Source organism: Sphaerodactylus townsendi, linkage group LG03 (genome assembly GCF_021028975.2).
Source record: "Sphaerodactylus townsendi isolate TG3544 linkage group LG03, MPM_Stown_v2.3, whole genome shotgun sequence".
Lineage (NCBI taxonomy): Eukaryota > Metazoa > Chordata > Lepidosauria > Squamata > Sphaerodactylidae > Sphaerodactylus > Sphaerodactylus townsendi.
Window position 1 is genome coordinate 144908072 of NC_059427.1, and position 17909 is coordinate 144925980.

General features: G+C 72.9%; 2 protein-coding genes across 2 annotated transcripts in view; both read left to right on the forward strand.

Moving 5' to 3' along the window:
• S1PR2 (sphingosine-1-phosphate receptor 2) overlaps positions 1 to 17909 on the forward strand; it is an 81751-nt gene that overhangs the window by 16442 nt on the left and 47400 nt on the right.
• Positions 1 to 17909, forward strand: part of LOC125427895 (basic proline-rich protein-like) — a 48759-nt gene that overhangs the window by 4063 nt on the left and 26787 nt on the right. The window contains exons 3-5 of the mRNA XM_048487461.1: positions 501 to 589; positions 12880 to 13848; positions 14369 to 14531. Coding sequence (XP_048343418.1) covers positions 501 to 589; positions 12880 to 13848; positions 14369 to 14531 — 1221 coding nt within the window. The remainder of the gene's footprint in view (positions 1 to 500; positions 590 to 12879; positions 13849 to 14368; positions 14532 to 17909) is intronic.

Genomic DNA, 17909 nt, shown 5'->3' on the forward strand with positions numbered 1-17909 from the left:
GATGTATCGTATGAACCCTCTTTAACTGCTAGATCCTGGCAAGTACGCAAGCCCCATGCCTCTGTTTAGTGCCCCAGCGGTTTGGTGAGTTTTCCTCCATGAACTCAAGTGTGGGGCATAGAGTTGTCATCCCCCAGGGGGGTCCTGGAGATAGCTTGGAATTTTAACTGATGCCTCACACTGAAGCTACCTGTAGCATCCCTGTGTTCAACACCCACAAAAAATCTGAGTTTTAAAAAAAATGTATTTATTTACAGGATTTATTTGCTCTGGACTGATAAGCCTAGGCTGACCCAGTCCGTCCAGCACTGGCGGGACCGTCCATCACTACTTTAGACAATTTTGTCCAGCGTCCAGCGAGTTCTGCCAAATTGTCCCGATTTTTGGGAGGCTGCTGCACTGCCTTCTGGGGCGTAAGGCAGTGCAGCACCCTCCCAAGCGCCCGGCCGCAGGAGCACATGGCCTTCTGGGGTTTGCCGTTTTACCCGGCTCTGTCACAGAGGCGACTAGCGGTAATGAAACCCAGAAGTCTTCCTACGGCAGCATGCTCTTCGCGATCGCGGCCACTTCCCCGTCCCGGATCACAAAGGTGATCTTAGATAAGCCCCACCCACAATACAATACTATCAACAGTACAATACTATCTCCTTAGATAAGCCCCACCCACAATACAATACTATCAACCACATATTTGCATAGCAAGTTCCACCCAAACACTTACTGACTGGTTCCCCACCCTGGGACATGGACAATATGTATCCCAAACATTTCCTTCTCACTGGACACAGTGTGTAACAGACTTCCCTCTGCAATACACCTCTGAAGATGCCAGTCACAGATGCAGGCACAAGATCCACCAGACCACGGTCACACAGCCCGGAAAACCCACCAGAACCAGTTTATTTGCTCTGTTTTTTTTTCCTTATGGAACTCAAAGTGGCTCACAGCAGAGATGAAACCAAAAATAAAATGTATGAAAAATGGAAAAGAACCACAATTGGAAATCACATCTCAGGACTGTTAGTTAAACTTAACCAAACGCGGTCCTACGTTTGCTACCGAGTTGCTTGCTTTCAGCCCATTACTCCTCAGAGGTGTGATCTTGGCCATGACTTCCCAAGATGATTTCATCTTCTAGTCTGATCTGTCATTTTCCTCCTTCTGCATTTCTCCATCTGACAGACTTCATCCCTGTTCCCATGCCTTTTACAGAACGGCAGAGGAACTTGTGTCTTGTCTCCTGGGTGCTGCTAAAGACAAGATGCCCCAAGTTATCTTTCCCTCTGAGTAAGATAGACGGGACCAGCTCGGCCCCATGAGCCTCTCCCACCCCCAAAACAAATAAAAAATACCAACCTTCCCCATGTGAATTGCTTGGGAATGTCAACTAGCAGGAAATTGGGGTTGATCCGGGCGGCTCTGGGCAAAGTCCATCGCCAAACGCTCCCAAGCAAACTTAGCAGCCATGGGATAAGAGATCAGAAGCCTGTGGGGAATTGATTTATTTTTATTTTATTTATTTTTGAAACCCACACCCTGCCCTATATGGAGGTCTCAGGGCAGCTCACAAAATAAAAAAACAGCAATGAAAGCATCATATAAAACAATAATTTAAAAAAACACCATAAACTTCCAAAATATTACCCACTCATATATCCTCTGCTCCAGCCCAGCAGCTCCCAGAATTGTCAATGGGTTGAAGAACAGGAAGTCAAGGATGGGAGTAAATGGACTTTAAGATGACTCAGGGGGAACAGATCCATGCAGAGGGTAGAGAAGGCAGATAAAAATCTCCAACTTGCTTGATAAGAACATAAGAACTAGCCTGCTGGATCAGACCAGAGTCCATCTAGTCCAGCTCTCTGCTACTCGCAGTGGCCCACCAGGTGCCTTTGGGAGCTCACATGCAGGATGTGAAAGCAAGGGCCTTCTGCTGCTGCTGCTGCTCCTGAGCACCTGGACTGTTAAGGCATTTGCAATCTCAGATCAAGGAGGATCAAGATTGGTAGCCATAGATCGACTTCTCCTCCATAAATCTGTCCAAGCCCTTTTCAAAGCTATCCAGGTGAGTGGCCATCACCACCTCCTGTGGCAGCATATTCCAAACACCAATCACACGTGGCGTGAAGAAGTGTTTCCTTTTATGAGTCCTAATTCTTCCCCCCAACATTTTCAATGGACGCCTCCTGGTTCTAGTATTGAGAGAAAGAAAGAAAAATAGTAGAATTTGGGGCCACCTGATGAAATTGGGCTGTCGTTTCTGGACATGTGACATGTCGTTCTCTGGAATGTACTGCCACAAGGCAGACTGAGTAAGGTCGCCAACTCTGGGTTGGAAAATTCCTGGAGATTTAGGGGCCTAGGGCAGTGGAGTTTGGGAAGACAGCTTGGCAAGGGTACGATTCCACAGTATCTGCCCTGTAAAGCTGCCATTTTTCCTGGGGAACTGATTTTCTCTAGGCGGGGAACTGAGACTGTTTGTAATACTAGTAGAACTCACACGGGAAACTGCCTTTTAGTGAATTGTACTATTGGTCCATCAAATACAGTAGTATCTACTCAGACCGCTGAGGCTCTCCAAACGTCTTCCAGCCATCTCCCACCTGGTACTTTCAACTGGCAGCACTGGGGTTTCAACCTGGGACCTTTTGCAAGCCGAGCAGATACTCTACCACTGAGCCCTGGCCCCCAACTCCAGCCCCCGCCTGGAGATTGGCAAGCCTAGTCAGTAGCTTCTGTTTTAGACAAATTCTTGGTCAGCCTCTCAGCTCCAATTACTCAATGTTTTCCTTTCTGCAGTGAGTCCTTGCACGTCTCCTGCTTATAAAATGACTATTTTGTTTTAGCTTGTTTATTCTTTTATTTCTTTATTTATCTTTGTGTACATATTTCCTGCCCATCACCAAAGTCCCTGGGGAAAGGGGGTGGGGCACAATAATAAACAGTGTAGGGCCCAGCAGGTTAACGTTTGACTGGGAGTGGGCGGCAGATATGCAGAATTCTTTCCATGTTCAAATTGCAAACTGCACGTCTCTGTCAGAAGGTATTTCTGCAGATGCCCCCAGATTCTGCATTCTTGATCCTGAATCCCCAGGGGCCAGATTGCAACCTTGCAAGGCCTAATTAATTATTCCAAATAATGACAAGTGTTTTTAGAACAGGGGTAGGGAACCTTTAACACTCAAAGAGCCATTTGGACCCGTTTTCCACAGGAAAAGAAAACACTTGGAGCCGCAAATAATTTTTGACATTTAAAATAAAGATAACACTATATATATTGGGTTTTTTTTAATCTTTTACTTCGCTCATTCTGAGAAGTACATGGATGCACTTGCCCTGCAAGGATGAAGCCAGCGGCTCGGCCTTGTCGGCCGCTGGGAAAGCACCCGCTCCAACGGGGCGGGCGAGAGGGGAAGCCCGCGGCACAGCCCAGCCGACTGGGCAGTTGGTGCGCCTGCCCTGCTGCCTGCAGGGCGGGCAAGGATGGGGCCGGCGGCTCGGCTTGTGGAGCCACAGTGCAAAGGCAGAAGAGCCACATGCGGCTCTCGAGCCGCAGGTTCCCTACCCCTGTTTTAGAAAGTGGGTGGGGTCAGTTGGGGCTTTTGCCCAGCAGGACTTCTGATTGGCCACTGGAGAGCTGATTGGCTGTGCAGACGTGGTTTCAGCTGGTATCTACCACCACAGTGGTGGTGTTATTCTCTCTCTCTCTCTCCTCCTTCCCAGTGTGTTTTTAAAATTACCCTTTTGGGATTCCTTCTGAGTAGTTGACTCCGCCTCTTCTGGCAGCCATTTTGTGGTTGTGCCCGCCACCCTTTGTCAGAATTCCTAAGGTCCCCACAGGCTCAAAAAGGTCAGGGACCCCAGTACTAGGGACAGGTTTCAGACTGTGGGGCATTGGTCAGCTCTGAGCTCTTTCATTTTAAGCTACCTCACAGGGTTGTTGTAAAGGCCAAAGGAAGGAGATCTGAAGGGAGTAATCTTTGGCATGGGCAAGCCCTGCTCTGTACTTACAGCAGCCAGGTGCGGTGTATTACAGCAGGGGTCTGCAATCTGCGGCTCTCCAGATGTTCATGGACCACACCCCCCCCCCCCCCCACCCCCCCCCCCCCCCACCCCCCCCCCCCCCCACCCCCCCCCCCCCCCACCCCCCCCCCCCCCCACCCCCCCCCCCCCCCACCCCCCCCCCCCCCCACCCCCCCCCCCCCCCACCCCCCCCCCCCCCCACCCCCCCCCCCCCCCACCCCCCCCCCCCCCCACCCCCCCCCCCCCCCACCCCCCCCCCCCCCCACCCCCCCCCCCCCCCACCCCCCCCCCCCCCCACCCCCCCCCCCCCCCACCCCCCCCCCCCCCCACCCCCCCCCCCCCCCACCCCCCCCCCCCCCCACCCCCCCCCCCCCCCACCCCCCCCCCCCCCCACCCCCCCCCCCCCCCACCCCCCCCCCCCCCCACCCCCCCCCCCCCCCACCCCCCCCCCCCCCCACCCCCCCCCCCCCCCACCCCCCCCCCCCCCCACCCCCCCCCCCCCCCACCCCCCCCCCCCCCCACCCCCCCCCCCCCCCACCCCCCCCCCCCCCCACCCCCCCCCCCCCCCACCCCCCCCCCCCCCCACCCCCCCCCCCCCCCACCCCCCCCCCCCCCCACCCCCCCCCCCCCCCACCCCCCCCCCCCCCCACCCCCCCCCCCCCCCACCCCCCCCCCCCCCCACCCCCCCCCCCCCCCACCCCCCCCCCCCCCCACCCCCCCCCCCCCCCACCCCCCCCCCCCCCCACCCCCCCCCCCCCCCACCCCCCCCCCCCCCCACCCCCCCCCCCCCCCACCCCCCCCCCCCCCCACCCCCCCCCCCCCCCACCCCCCCCCCCCCCCACCCCCCCCCCCCCCCACCCCCCCCCCCCCCCACCCCCCCCCCCCCCCACCCCCCCCCCCCCCCACCCCCCCCCCCCCCCACCCCCCCCCCCCCCCACCCCCCCCCCCCCCCACCCCCCCCCCCCCCCACCCCCCCCCCCCCCCACCCCCCCCCCCCCCCACCCCCCCCCCCCCCCACCCCCCCCCCCCCCCACCCCCCCCCCCCCCCACCCCCCCCCCCCCCCACCCCCCCCCCCCCCCACCCCCCCCCCCCCCCACCCCCCCCCCCCCCCACCCCCCCCCCCCCCCACCCCCCCCCCCCCCCACCCCCCCCCCCCCCCACCCCCCCCCCCCCCCACCCCCCCCCCCCCCCACCCCCCCCCCCCCCCACCCCCCCCCCCCCCCACCCCCCCCCCCCCCCACCCCCCCCCCCCCCCACCCCCCCCCCCCCCCACCCCCCCCCCCCCCCACCCCCCCCCCCCCCCACCCCCCCCCCCCCCCACCCCCCCCCCCCCCCACCCCCCCCCCCCCCCACCCCCCCCCCCCCCCACCCCCCCCCCCCCCCACCCCCCCCCCCCCCCACCCCCCCCCCCCCCCACCCCCCCCCCCCCCCACCCCCCCCCCCCCCCACCCCCCCCCCCCCCCACCCCCCCCCCCCCCCACCCCCCCCCCCCCCCACCCCCCCCCCCCCCCACCCCCCCCCCCCCCCACCCCCCCCCCCCCCCACCCCCCCCCCCCCCCACCCCCCCCCCCCCCCACCCCCCCCCCCCCCCACCCCCCCCCCCCCCCACCCCCCCCCCCCCCCACCCCCCCCCCCCCCCACCCCCCCCCCCCCCCACCCCCCCCCCCCCCCACCCCCCCCCCCCCCCACCCCCCCCCCCCCCCACCCCCCCCCCCCCCCACCCCCCCCCCCCCCCACCCCCCCCCCCCCCCACCCCCCCCCCCCCCCACCCCCCCCCCCCCCCACCCCCCCCCCCCCCCACCCCCCCCCCCCCCCACCCCCCCCCCCCCCCACCCCCCCCCCCCCCCACCCCCCCCCCCCCCCACCCCCCCCCCCCCCCACCCCCCCCCCCCCCCACCCCCCCCCCCCCCCACCCCCCCCCCCCCCCACCCCCCCCCCCCCCCACCCCCCCCCCCCCCCACCCCCCCCCCCCCCCACCCCCCCCCCCCCCCACCCCCCCCCCCCCCCACCCCCCCCCCCCCCCACCCCCCCCCCCCCCCACCCCCCCCCCCCCCCACCCCCCCCCCCCCCCACCCCCCCCCCCCCCCACCCCCCCCCCCCCCCACCCCCCCCCCCCCCCACCCCCCCCCCCCCCCACCCCCCCCCCCCCCCACCCCCCCCCCCCCCCACCCCCCCCCCCCCCCACCCCCCCCCCCCCCCACCCCCCCCCCCCCCCACCCCCCCCCCCCCCCACCCCCCCCCCCCCCCACCCCCCCCCCCCCCCACCCCCCCCCCCCCCCACCCCCCCCCCCCCCCACCCCCCCCCCCCCCCACCCCCCCCCCCCCCCACCCCCCCCCCCCCCCACCCCCCCCCCCCCCCACCCCCCCCCCCCCCCACCCCCCCCCCCCCCCACCCCCCCCCCCCCCCACCCCCCCCCCCCCCCACCCCCCCCCCCCCCCACCCCCCCCCCCCCCCACCCCCCCCCCCCCCCACCCCCCCCCCCCCCCACCCCCCCCCCCCCCCACCCCCCCCCCCCCCCACCCCCCCCCCCCCCCACCCCCCCCCCCCCCCACCCCCCCCCCCCCCCACCCCCCCCCCCCCCCACCCCCCCCCCCCCCCACCCCCCCCCCCCCCCACCCCCCCCCCCCCCCACCCCCCCCCCCCCCCACCCCCCCCCCCCCCCACCCCCCCCCCCCCCCACCCCCCCCCCCCCCCACCCCCCCCCCCCCCCACCCCCCCCCCCCCCCACCCCCCCCCCCCCCCACCCCCCCCCCCCCCCACCCCCCCCCCCCCCCACCCCCCCCCCCCCCCACCCCCCCCCCCCCCCACCCCCCCCCCCCCCCACCCCCCCCCCCCCCCACCCCCCCCCCCCCCCACCCCCCCCCCCCCCCACCCCCCCCCCCCCCCACCCCCCCCCCCCCCCACCCCCCCCCCCCCCCACCCCCCCCCCCCCCCACCCCCCCCCCCCCCCACCCCCCCCCCCCCCCACCCCCCCCCCCCCCCACCCCCCCCCCCCCCCACCCCCCCCCCCCCCCACCCCCCCCCCCCCCCACCCCCCCCCCCCCCCACCCCCCCCCCCCCCCACCCCCCCCCCCCCCCACCCCCCCCCCCCCCCACCCCCCCCCCCCCCCACCCCCCCCCCCCCCCACCCCCCCCCCCCCCCACCCCCCCCCCCCCCCACCCCCCCCCCCCCCCACCCCCCCCCCCCCCCACCCCCCCCCCCCCCCACCCCCCCCCCCCCCCACCCCCCCCCCCCCCCACCCCCCCCCCCCCCCACCCCCCCCCCCCCCCACCCCCCCCCCCCCCCACCCCCCCCCCCCCCCACCCCCCCCCCCCCCCACCCCCCCCCCCCCCCACCCCCCCCCCCCCCCACCCCCCCCCCCCCCCACCCCCCCCCCCCCCCACCCCCCCCCCCCCCCACCCCCCCCCCCCCCCACCCCCCCCCCCCCCCACCCCCCCCCCCCCCCACCCCCCCCCCCCCCCACCCCCCCCCCCCCCCACCCCCCCCCCCCCCCACCCCCCCCCCCCCCCACCCCCCCCCCCCCCCACCCCCCCCCCCCCCCACCCCCCCCCCCCCCCACCCCCCCCCCCCCCCACCCCCCCCCCCCCCCACCCCCCCCCCCCCCCACCCCCCCCCCCCCCCACCCCCCCCCCCCCCCACCCCCCCCCCCCCCCACCCCCCCCCCCCCCCACCCCCCCCCCCCCCCACCCCCCCCCCCCCCCACCCCCCCCCCCCCCCACCCCCCCCCCCCCCCACCCCCCCCCCCCCCCACCCCCCCCCCCCCCCACCCCCCCCCCCCCCCACCCCCCCCCCCCCCCACCCCCCCCCCCCCCCACCCCCCCCCCCCCCCACCCCCCCCCCCCCCCACCCCCCCCCCCCCCCACCCCCCCCCCCCCCCACCCCCCCCCCCCCCCACCCCCCCCCCCCCCCACCCCCCCCCCCCCCCACCCCCCCCCCCCCCCACCCCCCCCCCCCCCCACCCCCCCCCCCCCCCACCCCCCCCCCCCCCCACCCCCCCCCCCCCCCACCCCCCCCCCCCCCCACCCCCCCCCCCCCCCACCCCCCCCCCCCCCCACCCCCCCCCCCCCCCACCCCCCCCCCCCCCCACCCCCCCCCCCCCCCACCCCCCCCCCCCCCCACCCCCCCCCCCCCCCACCCCCCCCCCCCCCCACCCCCCCCCCCCCCCACCCCCCCCCCCCCCCACCCCCCCCCCCCCCCACCCCCCCCCCCCCCCACCCCCCCCCCCCCCCACCCCCCCCCCCCCCCACCCCCCCCCCCCCCCACCCCCCCCCCCCCCCACCCCCCCCCCCCCCCACCCCCCCCCCCCCCCACCCCCCCCCCCCCCCACCCCCCCCCCCCCCCACCCCCCCCCCCCCCCACCCCCCCCCCCCCCCACCCCCCCCCCCCCCCACCCCCCCCCCCCCCCACCCCCCCCCCCCCCCACCCCCCCCCCCCCCCACCCCCCCCCCCCCCCACCCCCCCCCCCCCCCACCCCCCCCCCCCCCCACCCCCCCCCCCCCCCACCCCCCCCCCCCCCCACCCCCCCCCCCCCCCACCCCCCCCCCCCCCCACCCCCCCCCCCCCCCACCCCCCCCCCCCCCCACCCCCCCCCCCCCCCACCCCCCCCCCCCCCCACCCCCCCCCCCCCCCACCCCCCCCCCCCCCCACCCCCCCCCCCCCCCACCCCCCCCCCCCCCCACCCCCCCCCCCCCCCACCCCCCCCCCCCCCCACCCCCCCCCCCCCCCACCCCCCCCCCCCCCCACCCCCCCCCCCCCCCACCCCCCCCCCCCCCCACCCCCCCCCCCCCCCACCCCCCCCCCCCCCCACCCCCCCCCCCCCCCACCCCCCCCCCCCCCCACCCCCCCCCCCCCCCACCCCCCCCCCCCCCCACCCCCCCCCCCCCCCACCCCCCCCCCCCCCCACCCCCCCCCCCCCCCACCCCCCCCCCCCCCCACCCCCCCCCCCCCCCACCCCCCCCCCCCCCCACCCCCCCCCCCCCCCACCCCCCCCCCCCCCCACCCCCCCCCCCCCCCACCCCCCCCCCCCCCCACCCCCCCCCCCCCCCACCCCCCCCCCCCCCCACCCCCCCCCCCCCCCACCCCCCCCCCCCCCCACCCCCCCCCCCCCCCACCCCCCCCCCCCCCCACCCCCCCCCCCCCCCACCCCCCCCCCCCCCCACCCCCCCCCCCCCCCACCCCCCCCCCCCCCCACCCCCCCCCCCCCCCACCCCCCCCCCCCCCCACCCCCCCCCCCCCCCACCCCCCCCCCCCCCCACCCCCCCCCCCCCCCACCCCCCCCCCCCCCCACCCCCCCCCCCCCCCACCCCCCCCCCCCCCCACCCCCCCCCCCCCCCACCCCCCCCCCCCCCCACCCCCCCCCCCCCCCACCCCCCCCCCCCCCCACCCCCCCCCCCCCCCACCCCCCCCCCCCCCCACCCCCCCCCCCCCCCACCCCCCCCCCCCCCCACCCCCCCCCCCCCCCACCCCCCCCCCCCCCCACCCCCCCCCCCCCCCACCCCCCCCCCCCCCCACCCCCCCCCCCCCCCACCCCCCCCCCCCCCCACCCCCCCCCCCCCCCACCCCCCCCCCCCCCCACCCCCCCCCCCCCCCACCCCCCCCCCCCCCCACCCCCCCCCCCCCCCACCCCCCCCCCCCCCCACCCCCCCCCCCCCCCACCCCCCCCCCCCCCCACCCCCCCCCCCCCCCACCCCCCCCCCCCCCCACCCCCCCCCCCCCCCACCCCCCCCCCCCCCCACCCCCCCCCCCCCCCACCCCCCCCCCCCCCCACCCCCCCCCCCCCCCACCCCCCCCCCCCCCCACCCCCCCCCCCCCCCACCCCCCCCCCCCCCCACCCCCCCCCCCCCCCACCCCCCCCCCCCCCCACCCCCCCCCCCCCCCACCCCCCCCCCCCCCCACCCCCCCCCCCCCCCACCCCCCCCCCCCCCCACCCCCCCCCCCCCCCACCCCCCCCCCCCCCCACCCCCCCCCCCCCCCACCCCCCCCCCCCCCCACCCCCCCCCCCCCCCACCCCCCCCCCCCCCCACCCCCCCCCCCCCCCACCCCCCCCCCCCCCCACCCCCCCCCCCCCCCACCCCCCCCCCCCCCCACCCCCCCCCCCCCCCACCCCCCCCCCCCCCCACCCCCCCCCCCCCCCACCCCCCCCCCCCCCCACCCCCCCCCCCCCCCACCCCCCCCCCCCCCCACCCCCCCCCCCCCCCACCCCCCCCCCCCCCCACCCCCCCCCCCCCCCACCCCCCCCCCCCCCCACCCCCCCCCCCCCCCACCCCCCCCCCCCCCCACCCCCCCCCCCCCCCACCCCCCCCCCCCCCCACCCCCCCCCCCCCCCACCCCCCCCCCCCCCCACCCCCCCCCCCCCCCACCCCCCCCCCCCCCCACCCCCCCCCCCCCCCACCCCCCCCCCCCCCCACCCCCCCCCCCCCCCACCCCCCCCCCCCCCCACCCCCCCCCCCCCCCACCCCCCCCCCCCCCCACCCCCCCCCCCCCCCACCCCCCCCCCCCCCCACCCCCCCCCCCCCCCACCCCCCCCCCCCCCCACCCCCCCCCCCCCCCACCCCCCCCCCCCCCCACCCCCCCCCCCCCCCACCCCCCCCCCCCCCCACCCCCCCCCCCCCCCACCCCCCCCCCCCCCCACCCCCCCCCCCCCCCACCCCCCCCCCCCCCCACCCCCCCCCCCCCCCACCCCCCCCCCCCCCCACCCCCCCCCCCCCCCACCCCCCCCCCCCCCCACCCCCCCCCCCCCCCACCCCCCCCCCCCCCCACCCCCCCCCCCCCCCACCCCCCCCCCCCCCCACCCCCCCCCCCCCCCACCCCCCCCCCCCCCCACCCCCCCCCCCCCCCACCCCCCCCCCCCCCCACCCCCCCCCCCCCCCACCCCCCCCCCCCCCCACCCCCCCCCCCCCCCACCCCCCCCCCCCCCCACCCCCCCCCCCCCCCACCCCCCCCCCCCCCCACCCCCCCCCCCCCCCACCCCCCCCCCCCCCCACCCCCCCCCCCCCCCACCCCCCCCCCCCCCCACCCCCCCCCCCCCCCACCCCCCCCCCCCCCCACCCCCCCCCCCCCCCACCCCCCCCCCCCCCCACCCCCCCCCCCCCCCACCCCCCCCCCCCCCCACCCCCCCCCCCCCCCACCCCCCCCCCCCCCCACCCCCCCCCCCCCCCACCCCCCCCCCCCCCCACCCCCCCCCCCCCCCACCCCCCCCCCCCCCCACCCCCCCCCCCCCCCACCCCCCCCCCCCCCCACCCCCCCCCCCCCCCACCCCCCCCCCCCCCCACCCCCCCCCCCCCCCACCCCCCCCCCCCCCCACCCCCCCCCCCCCCCACCCCCCCCCCCCCCCACCCCCCCCCCCCCCCACCCCCCCCCCCCCCCACCCCCCCCCCCCCCCACCCCCCCCCCCCCCCACCCCCCCCCCCCCCCACCCCCCCCCCCCCCCACCCCCCCCCCCCCCCACCCCCCCCCCCCCCCACCCCCCCCCCCCCCCACCCCCCCCCCCCCCCACCCCCCCCCCCCCCCACCCCCCCCCCCCCCCACCCCCCCCCCCCCCCACCCCCCCCCCCCCCCACCCCCCCCCCCCCCCACCCCCCCCCCCCCCCACCCCCCCCCCCCCCCACCCCCCCCCCCCCCCACCCCCCCCCCCCCCCACCCCCCCCCCCCCCCACCCCCCCCCCCCCCCACCCCCCCCCCCCCCCACCCCCCCCCCCCCCCACCCCCCCCCCCCCCCACCCCCCCCCCCCCCCACCCCCCCCCCCCCCCACCCCCCCCCCCCCCCACCCCCCCCCCCCCCCACCCCCCCCCCCCCCCACCCCCCCCCCCCCCCACCCCCCCCCCCCCCCACCCCCCCCCCCCCCCACCCCCCCCCCCCCCCACCCCCCCCCCCCCCCACCCCCCCCCCCCCCCACCCCCCCCCCCCCCCACCCCCCCCCCCCCCCACCCCCCCCCCCCCCCACCCCCCCCCCCCCCCACCCCCCCCCCCCCCCACCCCCCCCCCCCCCCACCCCCCCCCCCCCCCACCCCCCCCCCCCCCCACCCCCCCCCCCCCCCACCCCCCCCCCCCCCCACCCCCCCCCCCCCCCACCCCCCCCCCCCCCCACCCCCCCCCCCCCCCACCCCCCCCCCCCCCCACCCCCCCCCCCCCCCACCCCCCCCCCCCCCCACCCCCCCCCCCCCCCACCCCCCCCCCCCCCCACCCCCCCCCCCCCCCACCCCCCCCCCCCCCCACCCCCCCCCCCCCCCACCCCCCCCCCCCCCCACCCCCCCCCCCCCCCACCCCCCCCCCCCCCCACCCCCCCCCCCCCCCACCCCCCCCCCCCCCCACCCCCCCCCCCCCCCACCCCCCCCCCCCCCCACCCCCCCCCCCCCCCACCCCCCCCCCCCCCCACCCCCCCCCCCCCCCACCCCCCCCCCCCCCCACCCCCCCCCCCCCCCACCCCCCCCCCCCCCCACCCCCCCCCCCCCCCACCCCCCCCCCCCCCCACCCCCCCCCCCCCCCACCCCCCCCCCCCCCCACCCCCCCCCCCCCCCACCCCCCCCCCCCCCCACCCCCCCCCCCCCCCACCCCCCCCCCCCCCCACCCCCCCCCCCCCCCACCCCCCCCCCCCCCCACCCCCCCCCCCCCCCACCCCCCCCCCCCCCCACCCCCCCCCCCCCCCACCCCCCCCCCCCCCCACCCCCCCCCCCCCCCACCCCCCCCCCCCCCCACCCCCCCCCCCCCCCACCCCCCCCCCCCCCCACCCCCCCCCCCCCCCACCCCCCCCCCCCCCCACCCCCCCCCCCCCCCACCCCCCCCCCCCCCCACCCCCCCCCCCCCCCACCCCCCCCCCCCCCCACCCCCCCCCCCCCCCACCCCCCCCCCCCCCCACCCCCCCCCCCCCCCACCCCCCCCCCCCCCCACCCCCCCCCCCCCCCACCCCCCCCCCCCCCCACCCCCCCCCCCCCCCACCCCCCCCCCCCCCCACCCCCCCCCCCCCCCACCCCCCCCCCCCCCCACCCCCCCCCCCCCCCACCCCCCCCCCCCCCCACCCCCCCCCCCCCCCACCCCCCCCCCCCCCCACCCCCCCCCCCCCCCACCCCCCCCCCCCCCCACCCCCCCCCCCCCCCACCCCCCCCCCCCCCCACCCCCCCCCCCCCCCACCCCCCCCCCCCCCCACCCCCCCCCCCCCCCACCCCCCCCCCCCCCCACCCCCCCCCCCCCCCACCCCCCCCCCCCCCCACCCCCCCCCCCCCCCACCCCCCCCCCCCCCCACCCCCCCCCCCCCCCACCCCCCCCCCCCCCCACCCCCCCCCCCCCCCACCCCCCCCCCCCCCCACCCCCCCCCCCCCCCACCCCCCCCCCCCCCCACCCCCCCCCCCCCCCACCCCCCCCCCCCCCCACCCCCCCCCCCCCCCACCCCCCCCCCCCCCCACCCCCCCCCCCCCCCACCCCCCCCCCCCCCCACCCCCCCCCCCCCCCACCCCCCCCCCCCCCCACCCCCCCCCCCCCCCACCCCCCCCCCCCCCCACCCCCCCCCCCCCCCACCCCCCCCCCCCCCCACCCCCCCCCCCCCCCACCCCCCCCCCCCCCCACCCCCCCCCCCCCCCACCCCCCCCCCCCCCCACCCCCCCCCCCCCCCACCCCCCCCCCCCCCCACCCCCCCCCCCCCCCACCCCCCCCCCCCCCCACCCCCCCCCCCCCCCACCCCCCCCCCCCCCCACCCCCCCCCCCCCCCACCCCCCCCCCCCCCCACCCCCCCCCCCCCCCACCCCCCCCCCCCCCCACCCCCCCCCCCCCCCACCCCCCCCCCCCCCCACCCCCCCCCCCCCCCACCCCCCCCCCCCCCCACCCCCCCCCCCCCCCACCCCCCCCCCCCCCCACCCCCCCCCCCCCCCACCCCCCCCCCCCCCCACCCCCCCCCCCCCCCACCCCCCCCCCCCCCCACCCCCCCCCCCCCCCACCCCCCCCCCCCCCCACCCCCCCCCCCCCCCACCCCCCCCCCCCCCCACCCCCCCCCCCCCCCACCCCCCCCCCCCCCCACCCCCCCCCCCCCCCACCCCCCCCCCCCCCCACCCCCCCCCCCCCCCAATGCTAAGCCTCCTCATTGGAGGAGGGACCCGTGCTTCCAGACCCGCTTTGGGGTTCAAATAGTTTGCAACAACGCTGTCTGTTAGAAACGATTGCGAAGCCAAGAAGCATGCCCAAAGAGTGAGGCAGAACCGGCATTCTTAATCGGGTCGAATCATATCGACTTTAAACCTGACAGCTGGCCATTTTCGCCCGTGGCTGGTGTAATACTTGCGGACGTGAATAACTGCGTTCCGGGCATTTTCACGTCTCCGGTTTTTATTTTAATCTTGTTTTCTTTGTCGGAAGAATTTCCTTCTCACTGATGTTTCTGGGAGTAGTCGCGGCCTCTTCTTCCGTGCCCAAAATATGTTCCCAGCATCTCGGCAGCTGCATATTCAGTCTTTCGAGAAAACTGCATTCTCGGTCTTTCGTCTGTCGCTGGCTCGGGACTTTCGGTTCTGCTTTACATGTATCTTCTGTTTCTCCTGTAGACATCTGCACCGTCAGCCTGAACTAAAGATGACCTTTTCTCTGCCACGTTCACATAGTGCCGTGTCCCTGAATCCAACTTTTCAAACTGGTTAGCCTCTATTGAAAGAAAAATTGAGCTCTATTGGTTTACACGTGGATTCATTATGTGAGCTTTCTGCTATTGAGACCCTTAAAGCAAAGGTCTTCAAGCTATGGCCCTCCAGATGTTCAGGAACTACAATTCCCATCAGCCTCTGCCAGCATGGCCAAGTAGCAGGGCTGATGGGAATTGTAGTTCCTGAACATCTGGAGGGCCGTAGTTTGAAGACCCCTGCCCTTAAAGGAATCACATTGAGATTCTGGGAATCAGAAACACAAAACCTTTCTGCTGCGGCTTTTAAAACCTGTTCCCAATTAAACCTGGCCAGACGGCTGATTATTTTGACTTTCAAATCACCGAAGGGCCTTTTCCTGGGCCAGATTCAACGCCTCACCATCCGCTCTCCTCTATGGAAGATTCCAAAATGTTGCTTATATAGAAAGACTCTGCCCCTGTACATTGGGCTGCCCTGAAACTGGACGCTTTCTTCTATTCTAATCTGGAGAACTGGATTTGATTCCCCACTCCTCCACCTGAGTGGCGGAGGCTGAGTGGCGGAGGCTTATCTGGTGAACCAGATGTTTCTGCACTCCTGCTTTCCTGCTAGGTGACCTTGGGCTAGTCACAGTTCTCTCAGGACTCTCAAAGCCCCACCTACCTCACAAGGTATCTGTTGTGGGGAGAGGAAGGGAAAGGATCTTGTAAGCCACCTTGAGTCTCCTTACAGGAGAGAAAGGTGGGGTATAAATCGAAACTCTCCTCCTCCTCCTCCTCCTCCTCCTTCCATTGCCCATTCTACGATGAAATTCAAGCAAAGTATATAACCCCCCTTTTAAGACAGAGGGCCGAGTTTTCTGATACTTCCAAGCTGAATGGCCCCATCTTAGAAATGTGCGAGAGCGTAGCTCAATTCTGCAGGAAGCTGTTAAGCTCCGTCTTCCAAAGAAAGAGTGCTAATTTTTACTCCGGTCCTTTTTATGCTTGTATTTACTTTTTCACTCCAATTGTATGATGTCTTTTATCTATTTTAAATCTCTGTATATTTTTAAGTTTTGTATAGTAGGTGATATTTGATAGCCTAGCTGCCAATAAAGGCCTTGGAAGAAAGAAAGGGTGATGGATGGTTACTAGGTGATCTGATGGATGGTTACTGGAAGCTCTTGGGTTTTATTTTGGAAAATGTGTCATCTGGTAATAATTGCCCAAGACTTCAACTGGACGATGCCTGGGGGCTAATGAATAGCTTTTGAACCCCCTCCCTCTTTGGCATAGCGATTCCGTCAGCTTTAAAAATGAGCTCCTTCTTACTCAAGATCAGGGGTCTTCAAACTATGGCCCTCCAGATGTCCATGGACTACAATTCCCATCAGCCCCTGCCAGCATGGCCAAGTGGTAGGACTCATGGGAATTGTAGTCTATGAACATCTGGAGGGCCATAGTTTGAAGACCCCTGCTCAAGATATTTGATGCTAGTTAGGTTGGGAGTCCCGTCTCTACCCACCGCAATGGGGTATCAAATGTATGAGGGGAGGACTCCTCTTAAAGAGTGCTGTGGGAACCAACTAGGGTGGCTATCTTCCAAGTGGTATCTGGAGATTTCCTGGGATTATAATTGATCTCCAGATGACAGAGATATATATCAGGAGAAAATAGCCGCTTTGGAAGACGGACTTCATCACATTGTATCCTACTTAAATCCCTCCCCAAGCCCCGCCTCCTGGGACTGTACCCCTGCAATGCGCATCAGTTCCCCAATCAGGACCTGGTAACCCTAATAGGTCTCTTCTGGATCTTCTGTTATCTGGCTATCCTTGCAAAATAATATTTTGTTTACCAGGGCTTGCAAAAAAAAACACCTATAACTACTGCAAACTCATATGCAGACGTTGATTAAAATTCCTTCTGTTCCAGTTCTGAGATTGTCAAAGATGACCTCACCGGGTATATTACTGCCCTGGCTTCCTCAAAACGAATTCCTTCTCTTTGTTTGTTCTATATGGGCTGGATAGAGCATCAGCAATTTTTACTAGTTTGCTTCATCTGTACAACTAGTAGCAATCTTGGGTTACTTGGAAGTGCATTATACTACCCTGTTTCCCCGAATATAAGACATCCCCGGAAAATAAGACGTAGTAGAGGTTTTGCTGAAGTGCGAAATATAAGGCATCCCCCAAAAGTAAGACGTAGCAAAGTTTTTGTTTGGAAGCATGCCTGACGAACAGAATGCAGAAATATAAGACATCCCCTGAAAATAAGACATAGCGCATCTTTGGGAGCAAAAATTATATTCGGGGAAACACGGTAGGACCGTGGTGGCGAACCTTTGGCACTCCAGATGTTATGGACTACAATTCCCATCAGCCCCTGCCTGAATGGACAATTGGCCATGCTGGCAGGGGCTGATGGGAATATATGATCCACTAACATGCAGTCTCTCCTTACTAGGACTTTCTGAAAATCGCCTGAATGGATTGGTGCCCAAAGTAAGATTGATGGGCTCTTGTGCACCTAAACCCCGTTTGCTGGCATTCGTTCTGTCTGAGCTTAGTTCTGTTATGCAATTCTCAGCGCTTCGATACGCGAACTTTGCAACAGCAAAGTAGTTGCTCTCTGTAGAATTGCCGCCCGCCTGTTGACACAGCGGTGCTTCTGCATAACTTTGCAATTCAGATGCTATCATTAGAACACCACTAACTGCTTGAATTCACGGACTGACATCTAGCAGAATTCAACTTCTCTTCCCGTTTCTTCTCTCAATGTTACTGTTGGTTGGTTTGGAATGAATTGTGCTAAACAGGTGGCCATTCCTAGAAGACTGCGCATTTCATCCGTGGCCTTCTTATTTTCAAATGGATCAGGTTTTATCCTGGTTTTGAGTAAGCCATGTTCTAGATATTTCAGGTCTTGTAAGTTTTATTTTATTTTTAAAAATGTCTACCCCCCAATTGTATTGCATACACATTGCATAATGGATCCCAAATGTAACATTTTCAGATTACTGGAGAGATCTTATAAGGTCTTAGAATCTTTGTCAGTTGTTTTCTGGCTCCAATGCATTTTTACTAGAACCAGGGGGCATTCATTGAAAATGCTGGGGGGAAGAATTAAAACTAATAAAAGGAAACACTTCTTCACGCAACGTGTGATTGGCGTTTGGAATATGCTGCCACAGGAGGTGGTGATGGCCACTAACCTGGATAGCTTTAAAAGGGGCTTGGACAGATTTATGGAGGAGAAGTTGATTTATGGCTACCAATCTTGATCTTCCTTGATCTG